The 15,836-nt window shown below is 38.9% G+C and overlaps 1 protein-coding gene across 7 annotated transcripts in view; it reads right to left on the bottom strand.

Moving 5' to 3' along the window:
* The window catches only part of dlgap2a (discs, large (Drosophila) homolog-associated protein 2a), a 197,702-nt gene that overhangs the window by 12,302 nt on the left and 169,564 nt on the right, over positions 1–15,836 (bottom strand). For all 7 annotated transcript variants that reach the window (XM_020713719.3, XM_078941052.1, XM_078941053.1 and 4 more), the window contains one exon: positions 9,416–9,801. In XM_020713719.3, the coding sequence (XP_020569378.1) occupies positions 9,416–9,801 (386 nt within the window). The remainder of the gene's footprint in view (positions 1–9,415; positions 9,802–15,836) is intronic.

Below are 15,836 nucleotides of genomic sequence, written 5' to 3'. Positions count from 1 at the left end.
TGGAAGAGCAACAGCCCTGCTGTGTATAAGAAGGCCAGCAGCAGACTCCATTTCCTGAGGAGGCTAAGGTCCTTCAACGTGTGCAGCAAGATGCTTGAAATATTCTACCAGTCTGTTGTGGCCAGCACTCTGTTCTTCTCGGTGGTCTGCTGGGGGGGCAGCATATCGGCTAGGGACAGTAATAGACTGAACAAACTGATCCGAAGAGCTGGCTCTGTAATTGGTTGCAAAATGGACACGTTTGAATCTGTGATGGAGAGGAGGACTTTAAATAAACTGGTATCCATCATGGATAATCCTGAGCATCCTCTCCATCCTGTACTGGATGGTCAGCGGAGCTCCTTCTCCAACAGGCTAAGGCAGCTTCGCTGTCACACAAACCGCTTCAGGAGATCTTTCATACCTCACTCCATTGGACTCTATAACTTGTCATCCATGTGCAATAGATAAAGTCATTTATGGTCCGTCTATTTTCTCTCTCCTGATGTGGCATGCAATCTGACTGTTCTAATTCACTGATGTTTCTTTCCGATTGATTGTTCTGGTTCTCTGTCATCTATTGTGTGTAAGTTTGTATCTTGAGCCTAACGCCGACGCTGCAACAACTGAATTTCCCAAGCTGGGATCAATAAAGTATCTTTATCTTATCTTATCTTAAATTGTTCTCAACGTATGCATGTGAGTGTGTGGCCTTTCAATGGACTGGCTCCAGCAACCCTGTGACCCCGAGATTTAGAAGATGGATATCTAATTTAAGAATACATGTGAAAGTATCCTAGATTAGATTTAAGAAAATGTGCATTTGTGTAGATCAGACCATAAAAAGGCAGCAGATGGTCTAAAATCTTGATTGCTTTTTGATGCACTATTGGTTTTCAAGACCTAATCAACCAAAGTATGCAGCTTCATAAAAAAAAGAAGAAAAAAAACAAAAAATGTAGCAGCAAGTTGGTTTTTATTCCAGCTTTCATGTGTCAAAAGCCACAAAAAAACCCCACAGCAGACACATTTACAAGCTGGTTTACATTTTCTGTCTTATTTGCTTGATAATTTACTACTGATAAGACCTCATTATCATTTTCATATTAATCACACTTGCACTGTTTCCAAGAAAGAAAGGAAAAAAAAAGCAGCATAAGCTGGCCTCAAAAACATCCAAGACCACATTTAGCACTTTAATTTGACTAGTATAGATTGATGTTTGCAGATATTGACAGCTGAGGGACCACACACGTGACAAAAGCCGTATTATACATGAATATAATTGGAGAGGAAGGAAGAAAGATTGATGATGATCCAGGAAGCTCATGCCGAGTGATAAACCTGATCCCGGAGCACATCCAGTTCTTACAGTCTCTTTTTATGGCTGTCCGCTATTCTCTCTGGAGCCACATGATTTAAGAGCTGAAAATGAAAAACGTGTCCGTGTTTTTCCTTTTGCCTTGCTTTTCGATCACATCCAGCTGTTGTCCCTCCGTTTTCTCATCTCCCCCTTGTTTCATTTCTCTCACTCAACTCCCTCTTTGACTGAAGTTCCCATTCATTTCCCGCCATAGCCCACCATCAGTCCTTTTGTGTTGGTTGGAGTCTCACTTTGTCATATTTTGCCACATTAGTCTATTTTCCTTTGATGCCCACTGTACTTGCTTTCATTCTAACCTGATCAGCAACAGTCTGCAAACAAAAGTCGGGCTTTCCTGATAAGAGACTTGCCAAACTGCACCCTAACAAAGCAGCCTTTGTGTCCTTCATCCACCTACTTTACAACATTCATGCCCTCCATCAATACCTATTCATTTGTGCATTATTTAGCCTATAAATCAATTCAGATTAAATGTTTTGGCCCATTTAGCACATTCAAGTCAGATTCAGCTTAAAGTACAGAATCCTGGGATTGGTTAGGAGACAAAAACATGAATGTCTTTCCTTTAGGTGAGATTTTATACTTCTTGAGCTAAGAATGTAATACCACCAGCCAATCATGTAACACATGAAATCTCTGGTGCTGTATTTGGATGTAATAACATCAGAAAAAAGGTGCACTGCAGTATCCTGAATACAGGTCAATGCTTTTTACTTTTACTATGTTTAAGTCATGCTCTTCTGCATGCTGACTGCACGGTAGCGAAGGGGTTAGTGCCTTCACCTCACAGTAAGGGCGGCGACAGTAAGTGCAGAGGTGGAGCAGTCGGAAAGTTGCCCGCCGCCCATGTGTCCAAATGTCCTTATGTCAGAAGTAAGAGTTCTGCCCCCCCCCCCCCCCCCCCCCCCCTAAGTTCTAACCTAACTACAGCTCCCTACAACCCTAGCACACACTTCCTGGATGCCGCATACCTGATTCTCATTCATTCAATCAAGCACTTTCTACTCAAGCAATGCACTGAGTGAAGCTCAGTGTGAAGTATTGATGTCCCACCCTGCCACCCTCACTGAGCATTGTGTGGACCCGATCTTCTGTCGCCTAACCCTGTGTCTGACTCTGTTTGCCTGCTGCCTGCCCTGACTCTCGTCTGGATCCTGACTTACCTGCTCTCTCCTCTGATGCTTTCATGCCTCTCATCGACTCCTGCCTGCCTGGCCCTGATTTAGCTTTGTGGACATTTAGCTTAGGTAATGAACCTGCTGCATTTGGAACCAGCCTGTTCTTGTGAAAACCTTGGGCAACACACAGATACCCCACATTATTCATGGTGGTTATAGGTTTGCTTCAGCGTGAAGGTACGTTCACACCGCCCTCTGTAACTTGCTTTCCAGCGGCCACTTCCAATGAAAAGTCTTTGTAAGCATGCATGAACACCCACAGCCCAAAAAGATGATTCACCGGTTAACTGGGATAGGCTCCGGCAACTCCATGACCCCAAAAGGGGGTTCAGTGTCTGTATATGGATGGTTGGCTGTCTGTTTTCCTACAGTTACCTCTGACATTAGTCAGACTTCATGTTCTTTTTGATAGTTTTAAAAATGTCTTTATTAAATCCAGTTTCCATTCTTGAGTTCCTGCATTTGGGTCTTCAAAAAACTACAAATCCTGACAGCACCTCATTTGTTGTCAGTCACTGAAAACATCAACAGCCCACTAAAAACTAATACAAGAAGTTGATATTTATTCAACCAATATTATAAAGATATTTAAACATACTTCTGAGCTACGGACATGACTGCAACCCTTTGAAAAATGTAAACTTCTTTAGTAAATTCGTTTTAAACGAGTTATGAAATTCAAACGTACTAGGCTACTGTATTATGGTAGTATATTTTATTAATCTGTACTTTTCACCACACAAAATTCTCTTTATTTTTTTAATGATTTTTAAAATTTTTCTGGGTGGAAGCAATAGTGGTAGTTTTAACGTTGGGATTTATAATTTTGTCAACGAAATTCCTCTGTTAGATTTCAAATTTCAAGTTAAAAAAAGACAGTTTTTGGAAAGGAAATTTAAAAGGGAATTCATAATTTTTAAATCTACCAAACTGCAAGTTGAGTTGCATTATAATCACATGAATTCAAATTCAGACTCATTTAGAAATTTAGCAACACAGCCAATTTAAAACCATTAGGATATCTTGTTTTATGTAATACTGGGAAAGTATTAAATTCTGTTTTTTTTGCTTCTATTGAGGCAAAGTCAATCCCAACTGTGTGACAAAATACTGAATATTACAAAAATCTCCACTTTTTCCACAGTTCTTGTTGTAGCAGCAGCTGAGGCGACCTCCACACATGAGAACATCGTTCAAAAACGCTGGAATGTGATGCAATGAGGAAAACTGATGTGTGGCTGCACACACAAACCCACACATGTGTGCTCACATGCTGCGTCAGTGATCACAGTCAGGGTGTCAACACAGGTGTGGAAACTGTGAGCATCAGCAAAACGATAAACAGAGCCACTGTGCCTCACAGCCAACGCACACAAACACCACCTGGTGACTTTTTCCCAGATCACTCTGTTTGGAGTTTGAAAATCTCTTTTTTCTAAAACATATTACAAGTGTTTCTCAGTTTGTGATGGAGCAAATGCTGCATCAAAACAGGGACAAACATCCTTACAGTTAAAACTAAGACAAGTGCACAAGGTTGGATGTGCTGACAAACAAATCAATACTAGACCAGGCTAATTAAGGTTCATTACAGTACTAATTATTTAAGTATTATGATGAGGTTGCAGCTTTCAGGTAAAAATCAATGTCTAAAGAGGTGCCTCCTATATGGCACAATATTGTTATAAATGAGAAACTTTAATGAAAGCATCAAATCCTGAAGGTGCATTAAAGAAACGTACATTTTGTTTATTTAAGAAACGTGACATTTTTTTGTTGTATATCCAAGAAAATGTTCGTAATCAGCGAGTGGGGAATTTTCCATCAGCTTAAAGCAATTGATTTAGAGGAAAAATGTCAGACTAGTGACCTGGACTCTCAAAAAACAAAAGAAGTGAAAGATTAGAAGGGGAAGTGGAGGTTCGTGTGAAGGTGAGTAAGACAAACTACATGTACAGTATCTGTCAAATAGTGCCTATGACCCATCTGCCCTTGAGGGTGGATTTTTTTTTGTTGGCAAAGAATGGGCAAACTTGTACGGGGCACGTAGACGGCCACACGAAATATCAAGGCTATGGTAGATACAAACCCCAAAGTGGCGCTGCACAGTGACCTAAATGCAAGTTTTTTAGCTAATTTGGCAGGTGGCTGCACAGCGGCATTTTTAATCTGGAGGCGGCAGTCGCAATTTGTCGTGCCAGGAAGGTTTTAAGAAAAGTAAAAATTTTAAGGAAACCGGACTATTTTTTTGGTCACCCGGGGCACATTTGGAGGTTGCGTGGTGGCAGCCCAGTGACAGGCGGATGGCAGGAAGGCAGCGGTGCAATAATTAACTGATAGGAGGGTCCCCAAAATGACTGGCGATGACCAGACGTCAATGCCGGTCAGTGTTGCTCCAAATGGGGAGACGGCATTGAAACTGCACAAAACTCATCATGGTGTTGATAGCACCACAGTAACACCGAGACCTGAATATTGACAAACTACAGTTGATGCTGAGAAGAAGACAGAACATTGTACTTTCTGCACTTCTTATAGAAGGAGAGCAACGTGCACAAGAAGGGTGAAGAAGAATCTGAGTCGCGAATGATCCGTTTTGCAGAATAGCCTACTTTTCGGGCTGCCGGCGGGTGGCACTTGATATGGACGGCAGCTGTCTGGATACATTTACACATCGTCCAATCAGGGCTGCTGCTGGCTGGTGATCCGGCTGCCACCACCCTGTGGGGGTCAATTTCACCCGATTTCATAATAGCGTACTCCCCTGACGCCAGACGGCTGTCTACAATCATATCTTTCGATTTTCCAAGAATCGGGCAGCGGCATGAAGTCTTGAAGATTTGCACAGTGGCAGTTGTATTTGTGACCTATTTTTAATTCTCACAGGTTGTAGTGAACACTTAAACAATACGTAAGGGTAAGTAGGTAGGTGAGACATGAGCGTGCCATATGGAATTTTTGTTTTTTCAAACTCTCCAAAAATCCTACGCTCTATGTAAGGGAAGCGTTGGTCCTGTTGAAGTGATAAGCGTGCAACCTGACTGTTTGAAATGGAGAAATAAGACAACAAGAGCATAGTTTGTATGGACATCCTACTGGCTTTCTACTGGGAATTCCAAAGCAGCTGCCCACCATGTGCATGCAGCAGTAAGGTCAGGAACGAGCCAGTACACGTGACGCACCTTACTAACGACCAGAGTGCAGCCCAAGGACACCATAAAGACGATTGCATCTCCCGTAAGTCATAAGTGTGAGTTACTTACAAATAATTCCCCATACACCTACCACTCGCAATCGTACATTCCATTTTTATGAACTGTCAGACCCACCTGCGCTTCCTTTACGATGTGGCCGCTTCTGCCTACAACCCTCTATGGGCCCGGACAACCCCCAAAATCTGTAGCACGGCGCGGGGCAACACGTGTTGTGTACATACGGATAACTAATCTAAAAAAAAAATGTGATTAAATGAGTTATGGAGATAAAATGAGGTTGCAAGTCACAACTCAATAAAATATCTGATTATATTCTGCATGTCCTGGTTTGGCTGCCTTTTGAAAACAATAAATAATCATAAATTGTTAATTTATAAAGGAGGATAAAAAAAACAGCTTAGTGACTGAGGTAAAATTGAAAAAAAAAAAACACTCCAGCAAGCCTCTCTGCACGGAAGTCACTAAACTTAAAGCTACATTATGAATGCAGCCTGCCTTCCTGCGTTTCTGAAGCTAAGGTTTGACATGCATCAATGATAGCTGCACACAGGCAGCTGGAAATGGATTCATGGCACGGGCAATGATCTGAATAAACAAATTATTTTTGCTCCATTCAGTCTGCATAGTGTTTTTTATCATTAGAGGTATTATTTATACAGAGAGAAGTGCAGAGGATGGATATGTGATGGCTGAACAGCAGTCTTTTTTTTGGAAACTTCTGACCCAAAACCAGGTGGATCATCAGAAGAAGAGCTTTTTTTTATTTTAGCTTTATTTGCAGTTGTCTTACCTATAAAATAACTCATCAGATGCTATGAGTAACAAATCAGCATAATTCCATGTGTGCATCAGTGACTCTTCTTGTTGATCTCCATGTTGTTTGACCCACTGGGCAGGCAGTAAGTTAATCAGCTGGAAGTGCAGCTGGAGCTTCAAACGCTTCAGTTGTTGGAGCTCACTCTTTGTTTTTTTTTTTATTGTACTAAATAATTCTTTTTTTGGCTTTGTTGAAGGCTGCCATTTTTTCTCATCTGGAGCCTTTTTAGAACTTGAAATTCCCAAATAAAAATGATAAAATGTTCGGTTTTAGATTTAGAACTTCTGTTGACCAAAGTTTTAATGTTCTGGTTATTCTATGTTTGTGAATGATTTTAAATTAAACCGATGCTTTCATATATTTATAAAAGAGAAACTGTTTCTGGCATATCTCCTTTCTAAGAACTGTCATAGAACAAACACTTTTTTCCCCTCAAATATTGGACAATATTTGAGGAGATTTTCTGTATGAGAGAAACTTCCTGCAATGATACGCAGCAGCATGTGCAGCAGGATCAATCGCCTTTGAAGGAAACATTCATTAACAAAATGACACCCTGGAGGCAACATCCAGCAGTCAATGTCTTTACTGTAATTTGGTTGTGAAATCAATTTTCAACTGATGGACATTTTAATGTCATCTGGGGAAAAAAAAAAGCAAGCGGGTACTCTTGAAACTGATCCCAATTGTTTTTTATTTTTTTATTTCCAGATATTATGTATTTAGCGAAAAAATTTAATTCAGACCAGGTTAGGGTTTATTTAGTTATTTGTAAATTTAATCATTTAAAGGTTTAAAGCAAAACGTTCAATAAATCATAAAAGAGAACTTTAAAAAAAAGAAAATTGAAAAGAGCAAACAACAAAACAATTATAGAAGGTTTTTAAAAGTTCCCCTTTTCCTTGTGTAAAGGCTCATTTCACACTAAATACATCCATTTTGTGCATATTGCACGGATGAAAGTTGGTCATCCGTGAATATGTGTGTGGAAAAAGTGAAAGATTTTTGGTCTTAACGTGAAATTTTCACAAATGTATCACAATGAACCACGCTAAAACCACGGAAGTTCAAATAAACCACGCAGAGAACAACGAAGAACATGAACCGTACATGATTATTCTGCTGTTTATATGCAATCCATCAGTGTTTAGAGCGTCAATTGTGCAATTTTAACATGATATGTGCGCCTATACACGATAAAAAAGCCATACATTGGTGGTACATGCGTGAAAAGTCCGTTAGACATTAGTGGAAAGCCACAAATTTGCGTATGCGTCTTGCAAAAATCACTCACAATTGCATTTGATTTACGCAATGATTCCGTATAAACTCCGTAAAATACTTGTAGACTGCGTAATTGTCAACCAACCAAAACTGTTGAACATCTAAAATATTAAAGAAAAAAAACAGTTGGCTTATATCCTCGACAGACATCTGCAGGCAACGATGAATCCGAGAAACACTTATGAATTCAGTGCATATGTGTCACAAAAGACTGAAATTTTGTATGTGGAAAATGCGCAAAATGTACTTAGGGCTGTGTGACACGACCTTAAATTCTCACTTTTGGTTCGCTTTTACGTTATTTGTGTCACTTTTAATTTTGAAGTTTGTTTTTATACCTGAAATGTTGCAATTTCTTTCTTGTCCTGTTATTATAATTTTAAAGAACTGATTTGGCCCCAAGTGTAATGTTGTACCAAATGTCTAACACATCTCTAAATTTCACTCAGGCCGAAGAAAAAACAGGCTGTTGATCAAATATTTTATAGAATGTTTGGTCATTGTGTTCAGTGTTGTGCTTTGTAAACTACTGTATGGTATTTTAGCAAAAATCAAAGTATTTTAAAATTCTTCACGCCAAATAGAGCTTTGTGGACTATAAGCACTTAGAAAATAAAAATAAAATATTCAGTTTGCTCACTTGTGTGAAAAAGGACATGCAATTAAAAATAATCTAGATAATATTTTTTCATAGATTTCCATTGTGATGGCTACAGTTAGTTACCAAACAACAGACATTGATTTCTGGTATTCAATTTCATTTATTTAAACACGATTGCTACTGTAAATCATTTGGATTCAAAAATATAATGTATTCACCTTTACATTACATTTTTCACATTCAGCCTCATACTCTTTAATAGTCTATTGCCAAGGAAAGCTCCTTTCTGTATAAATCTAGGGGCTGTAGAACAGCACGACTGCCTCATCAAACCCCCAAAAAACTAAAGGGGGAGCCACTTCTGTTCTTAACTAAGTAGATCATATATCATATCGTGATCACGCATCATAAATAGAGAGTGGCTTTTGTTTCTTTTTCTTGATCATTTATCTATTTTTTATGTATTAATTATTGATTTAACAAACTTTATTGCTGAGTAAATGTCTTTTTCTGAAGGTAAAACTTCTGGCTCCATTTTTTATGCTTTTGAAATTTACATCTTATCTCTTACATCTCAAACCCTTAAACTAGAATAATCAACTGTTTTTGAAATACATTTAATTTAAAGAAATCATTTACCTGCATCTTCCTGCACTAATCTAGTTTATCTGTTTTTAGTATGCATGTGGCTAACATGTAAAACGGAAAGTAAAGAAGGGAACTAAACGGGAGATGTCTCATCAGTGGTTTTACAACAAAAAGGACTGAATGAACCATGGGGTGAGCAACCATTCACAAAAACCTGCACCAGCCTGAACTGAATCCTAATTAATGGGTTGCAGTAAGATGACTCACTCTTGCTATTTTTAGCCCTGAGTGGAGAGCACTTTCAACAATATTTTCAGATTAAAAAAAAATGCAATGCAGAGGTTTGAGTTGGGACATGTGGAAACCAACCTGTATTCCGATGGATGATCGAGGTGTTTTCAAGTACTCCTCGGCCTTTGACACCAGAATGGCCTTGTCACACGTGAGCAGCGAACTGTGCGAGTCAGTAGATGGGTGTCTCTTTCCGGCCATCACTCCAGCTGCCTCCAACGCTATAGTCACAGCCTTGGCGCTGTCCAGGCTGTCGTTGGAGTTATACAGGGCTCTGCCTGGGCTAAGTCCCAGGCTGAGGCCATCAGCGGTCCAGACCCCTCCACGGGGGTGTCTCCCGTCGTGGTAGGCATCCTGGGTAGACTCAGTGCTGCTTTGGGCTGTGATGGAGATGAGCGGTTTGGACGTCGTTCTGGGTGGAACTGGAGGAGGGGCCTTCTTATAACTCGGCGTGTAGGTGATAGCTGAAAAAAAAGATAGATCATTAATTACATTGGAACTATTTTTAAAACTTTAAAAACTTTTTTATCTCACGTGATAATTCTATTCTACTTCACCCTTTTAAAATCTTAATTAGAAATTGCAAAACATATACGAACTTCTGTCCTAAAAAAAAGCAAATATGCAATTTTAAACCTACCATATTTTCCAGTCTTAGGTGCACTATTATACGCTAATGTGGCCAATGTGTCGGACTTTATCTTATTTTTCCATGTCTTGCTGACAAGGTCACAGTGACATTTACTTTACAGTTACTATCAGTCAGTTTTACGTGTTGCAAACAAGTTGAAAAGTCGCATAGTCACAGAATCATGTAAGCGGTTTCAGTCGATTTTGTACGTGTTGCAAGTAAGGTTGGGAGTTACAGGTATTCTCATATGCTAGCGTGGCTAACGTGACCAACGTGTAGCGTGATACGAACAAGTTCTAGATTCAGTGTGAATGTGGTTAATAAAGTCGGATGTTGCCATTTTTGTCTTGCTTTGTTTTGGTGTACCTTACTTGTGACATAGGTTCAAAAACAAACCATTCATTAACGTGTGTCTTATAGAGCAGAAAGTACGTAAGGCCTAAATGACATTTTGGGGTAACAGTAACATATTCTTTGATTTAATTTCACCATCAAACGGAAAAAGTTTCTTCATAAATATTTCCCTTTCAAGTATTAAAAAAAAAACTGAATCATAAATAAGAAATCTATTTTGACAGTTGAGCAGCCTGCAGCCATGTTTGTCCCTGCAAGATGTACAGCTTGTACAAGACATGCTGATTAAACTTATCAGTGTTGGCTAAAACTATTCGAATTTCTCATTATGCCATAATTTGAGATCAGTTGTCCGTGGCAACGTGCCCGTGTTGGCAATCACAGAAAGATGCATTTCATATCTGCAAGCAATGACTGATCTGTAAGTCAGCTAACAAAGTGAGTGATGCTGCGAAATCATTCAGAGGAAAAATGCAAACAACAACAACAAAAGGCAAATCTTAAAAGAGGTTTTCAAGAAAAGGCTCAAGACCCACCTTTTTAATTTAGCTTTTCATTGATTTTAACTGCTAATTTATTCTATTAGTTTTAGTATAGGCTATTTCATGTATTTATTTTCATTTTATGCATCTTATTCTCAATTTTATGTTTTTACATCTTATGTCTTTCATTTTAGTATCTTATCATTATTTTAGCCCCAGTGTTTCTTGTGGGGATCTTTTCCTCCAGGGCTTGCCGGCTTGGTCAGCGGTTGTTGCTGCAGTTCTTGCCCTTGCTGGGGCAGCTGGGGTCTAACTTTGCAGCTTCACGGCTGTAAAGTGGACCCCAGTGTCGTCCCAGTCTGGGAGGGCGCTGTGGCGATGCTCCCATGGCCGGGCTGGCTCCTGGTATGAAGAGATTCCCAAATACTGTTTCCTCACAGCAGAGCAAAGCCATACTTGTTTGTTTGCTTATTTATTTATTTATTTATTTAAAGTTACATAGTCATTATTCTTTGTACATGGGGGCCATGGGTCATATGTTTTAACGGAGGGGAGTGGGAAGGGTGGGTTGGGTTTTTACAGTAGTATTGTGTGTTTTCTGTTTTTAATGTTAAAGCGCTTCGAGCTGCGCAGAATGCATAAGAAGTGCTATTTTTTAATTAAAGTTTGATTTGATTTGAAAGAACAAATGGTGGTTTAGTAGAATATGTTCTTAAACCTCATCTAGGGCTTCGTTGGGTAAGAATATAACAAGTTTATGTTTAGAAACGTATGTTAGATTAGGTGTAGTTGCCCTCCCACCCAGATGGGGCCAATAAAGTGATAACCATGTTGGTTTAAACTTTTTTCCGCCAGTTCTTTCCATGAAAACACCTACAATTTTACACAAAGTTGACCAAACATCATTAAAAAAAAAATCCTCTTTAATGTGATAAAAGCATTAGCCTTGGAGGTAAACTATCATTTTTATTTCTTAGAAGGAAAAACAAAAATAAATACTCAAAATATGCCAGTTTGACTGCATATCAAACAAACACACGGTGAGATTGTTGCCATAGAAAGATAGACGAACCAATCACGGCTTACTGAGGTTGTCTGGATCCAGCATGGCGACGTTGAAACATATGTAAAAATCTCAAAATGATACTGGCTGTTTCATCACATTAAAAATGGTCAGGAAAAATGTAAAGGATTCCATTAGATTTTAGGCTTTTGGTAATTGATCTCATTGAATTTACATCCATTTCATACTAAACTTTTTTGTTCGGTGATGGTCTATGTTCCTCGGCTTTAGAAACCTTTCTTCTCTGGTTCACGATAAGCCCACACACAGAGGGATGGACGGAATGATTGAAAATGTATCAAATATGGACCTTTTTTAAAATTTTGAATAAGCTGATAAGAGTATGGGAAAACATCAAAGCATGATGGTGGAAACCAAAGTTAATAAACAGCACTCAGGAAACTGACAACTCTCATTACCAACTCCGTCCATTTTTCAAGAGAAGGAATAGAGGTCGCTTTCTTTCAAGTGCAAATGAGAAGATAGATTCAAGGCAAAGAACGGAGGACTAAGGAATGGTTCATGAACGCCTTCTGGGATTTGATTATTTTCATACAAAACTTAGAGAGAAGCTCACTCAGTGCAGTTGAAGCACCTGAACTAAAATCTATGTTTCATTCAATTTGATCAAAGCTGAGTATGTGACTGGCACCTTAGAGCTAAGAACAGCAGGAAAAGAGGAAGAACACTCATTCAAGGTTAAGCTGAGGGTTACCATTTTCCTTGATGCAAGATCAGTTCATTTCTGAGGATGTACAACTCAAAATCACGCCCATGTTTCAAAAGCTTGCATCATGTAGAAAAACTAGTGAAGTCATCATTTACCCAAATCAGATGGAGTTTCAAGCTTTCAAACGCTATTTCTTTATGCATTTGAAAGGCGTGAGTAGCATTTGAGCTGAAGGTTTCAAAATCTGGAAGTCATTTGAATCTCTCGTGTTAGTGCAATAGCCTGTATGCTCTAAACTAACCACTGAATGAGGAAAGTGAAAGCTGAAATGTTCTCTGTTTAATGTTTAACTCTTAAAAAAAGAATAATAAACCTGCATATTTTGGTGAAAAGTACAGTGTTTAACGCAATTTAACTTTAGCACCGAGTGCAGAATGTTACAACTGCCAATACTGCAAAACCAGCAACCATTTGGCGGGACATTTCTTTTAAAATTGAATTGTTTGTATTGAATTCATTAAAAAAGATTGATTTATTTAGTTGCTCAGCATGCAATCGGTAAATGTTTCTATTGTCACAATTACTCCCCGTCTGATTTCAACACAAATAAATATGAAAGATTCACCTAGATAACTCATGTAGTATAAAAACGACAAAAATCAACAAACAGTTGTTGTGTTGTAGTTGTAGTGCTGTCCGAATCCACAGTTGTGTCCGAATTCCCACCCTTACCCCTAACTACTAAAAAACTATATATTGCGGCACTATGTAGTGCCCTGAATTTTAAAAGCAATTCAGACACCATTCTCACAGATTTTCTTTTTTAAATGGCAAATATGACTGCATCGATTTGACAAAGTTAAAATCTAATTGATATAAGCGTTTTGCGACGATCATTTACAAATCCACTATGTTCTGAAGATGAAAATGTTGATGATTTATTAATAAAAAACATTTAAATACAATTTTTTGGCAAAATTTGTTCCGAGCATTGACGCACACTGGCATTTTGCAGGGACTTCTGGGAAATATCTAGAGCACTCGGTTTTGGAATTGTAGGTTATGTCCGAATACCCACCCTAACACCTACACAGTGCACTATATAGTGAGTTCACCATTTTGTAGTGCTGTCTGAATCTACAATTCCAAAATCGAGTGCCCTACAAACTTCCCAGAAGTCTCTGTGAAAAACCAGTGTGCATCAATGCTCACTAGATTGGTGAATATAGACAACAATGCATTGCGTCTGAACAATTTTTGCCAAACAAAATTTTTTTACATGGATTTTTTAAATAAATCATCAATGTTTTTATCTTCAGAAGACAGTGGATTTATAAATGATCATCGCAAAACGCTCATTTCAATTCGATTTTAACTTTGTGAAATCGATGATGTCATATTTGCCTTTAAAAAAAAAAAGCTGTGAGAATGGTGTCTGAAAATATGTCTTAAAAACAACACAGGCGTTTTGATTTTAGCTAAAAACAGCACATTTATATTTAAAAGACCACTAGGAATGATTTTACAATGGAAAAAGGTATAGTTGGAGTGGTACTTTAATGCGCCTGATATATGACGTAAGTTTGAAATAGACCACTCATTGGGGGTACACTTTTTAATCTGCTGGGAAATGCGGGAAAAACATCATATTTTCTTTTACGTTTTTTTGTAAAAGCACAATTTTACGACAAAGTCTGCTCCTCAGAGCTACACATCTTGTCCTTTTTGTCACCCATATTTTGGTTGCGTATATAAATAGCCAGGGACGTCTGGTCTGTGACCAGCATTCTGCTCTGGGCTTAAAATGACTCAGATGGATGTCCACTCAGAAAATTAATCTGCTGTAGATGCAGAAGTTTAGGCCTGAAGAAGGAATGAAAAAAAAGGATGCGTGGACGCATCAGGGACACAGTTTGTTAGACGTGAAGAGGGAATGACAGAAACATCGTCAGAATGCATCTGTGTGTGTGTGTTTGTGTGCATAATGAGAAGAAATTTTGAATCAGGGAGAATGGAAGGGCTAAAGGAGGAATGAGATGACCTATACCAAGCACATGAATCAGCAAGAGAACCAAAATAGAGCTATTATTAGCCTGCGAGTCATTCAAAGAGGAGTCATAATCCCTGCTATAACAATAAAGTGAACATCCCTTAGTCATGCTGCATCATGCTTTAGGACAAATTAGAAATATACAAATGTTTGGAAAACATAAAAAGATCAAGTACAACTTCAAACAAAAAGCAACAACTTTCCAAGTATACAATCACAGTGGCACAGAAGAGTTCATTGAACACCTTGTCCTCTAAATATGGGTAAAATTGGTTTTGGTTTCAATCACATTAAAGACAGATGAACAATGAAAATGTCCTTTAAGGTCTTAGTCACAAGCAACCCCATGGGGAGTTAACTTGTACGAGTGCTGAAGGATTCTGGGTTGTCTGGGCCCGTGGAGGACCAGTCGCATCTTATTGTTGTGCGTGTGGAAAGTGCATTGTGAGGTATTTATTAGGCTACTGTGAGTTCTGACACCTAAGTGATGCTGTCTTATGGTGCCCTAACGCCGCACTCTAGTTATTAGTAAGGTGCATGTCCTGGCTCCTTATTGACAGCACAAATGCCCCGTCTACGGGGTGTACAGGTGATATGTAATTGCTTGGAGGATGCCCAAAAACCACTCCCTGACTGTCTTATCTTCAAATTTCTAGCAGGATGCTGCAAGGAGTGTACACATATCACTTGAACAGCATTAATGGACCTATTGTGCAGTGTACAGGGTTCAGGGGGTTGATAAAATGAAAAATGTGTAAACACGTCTGCGTCTAACCTACTTCACCCTTACTTATGCTTTTGTGCCGACCTGTTGCCCGCAGCACGCCCAAAGTATAAAGAGGAGGATTAATATTTTCGCTCTACGAGATCACTGAGCGGTCTAAAACCTTGATATTTCCTGCTGGCCATTTCATGCCCCGCACAGGTTTGTTGATTTTTTTTGCCCGTAAACAGCCCATATCCACCCGAAAAGGACTTTTGACTAAGGCATAAGGCGGTGTTAAATTCTTCAAAGAGAGTCATAAAAAGTTGAACACACGTGGACACAGCCACACCTATGAGAAACCGAAAAACGAAAAAGTGGGTTGAACCATAACTGAAAACCAAAGACATCATCTGAGAGTTGAAATGCCAAAGAGGATGGCGAAAACAATAAAAAAAATGTCTGCAATAATGAGATGTTTCTAAAATTCTCTAAAAAAAAATCCGTTTTGACTCTTTCTGCTCCCTGTGCTCTATCGAACGGCCC

The sequence above is a fragment of the Oryzias latipes genome, chromosome 22 (genome assembly GCF_053564925.1).
Source record: "Oryzias latipes strain Hd-rR chromosome 22, Olatipes_Hd-rR_3.1".
In the NCBI taxonomy this organism is placed as follows: domain Eukaryota; kingdom Metazoa; phylum Chordata; class Actinopteri; order Beloniformes; family Adrianichthyidae; genus Oryzias; species Oryzias latipes.
Note: the sequence above shows the minus strand (reverse complement) of the source record. Positions and strands in the feature narration are given on the sequence as shown.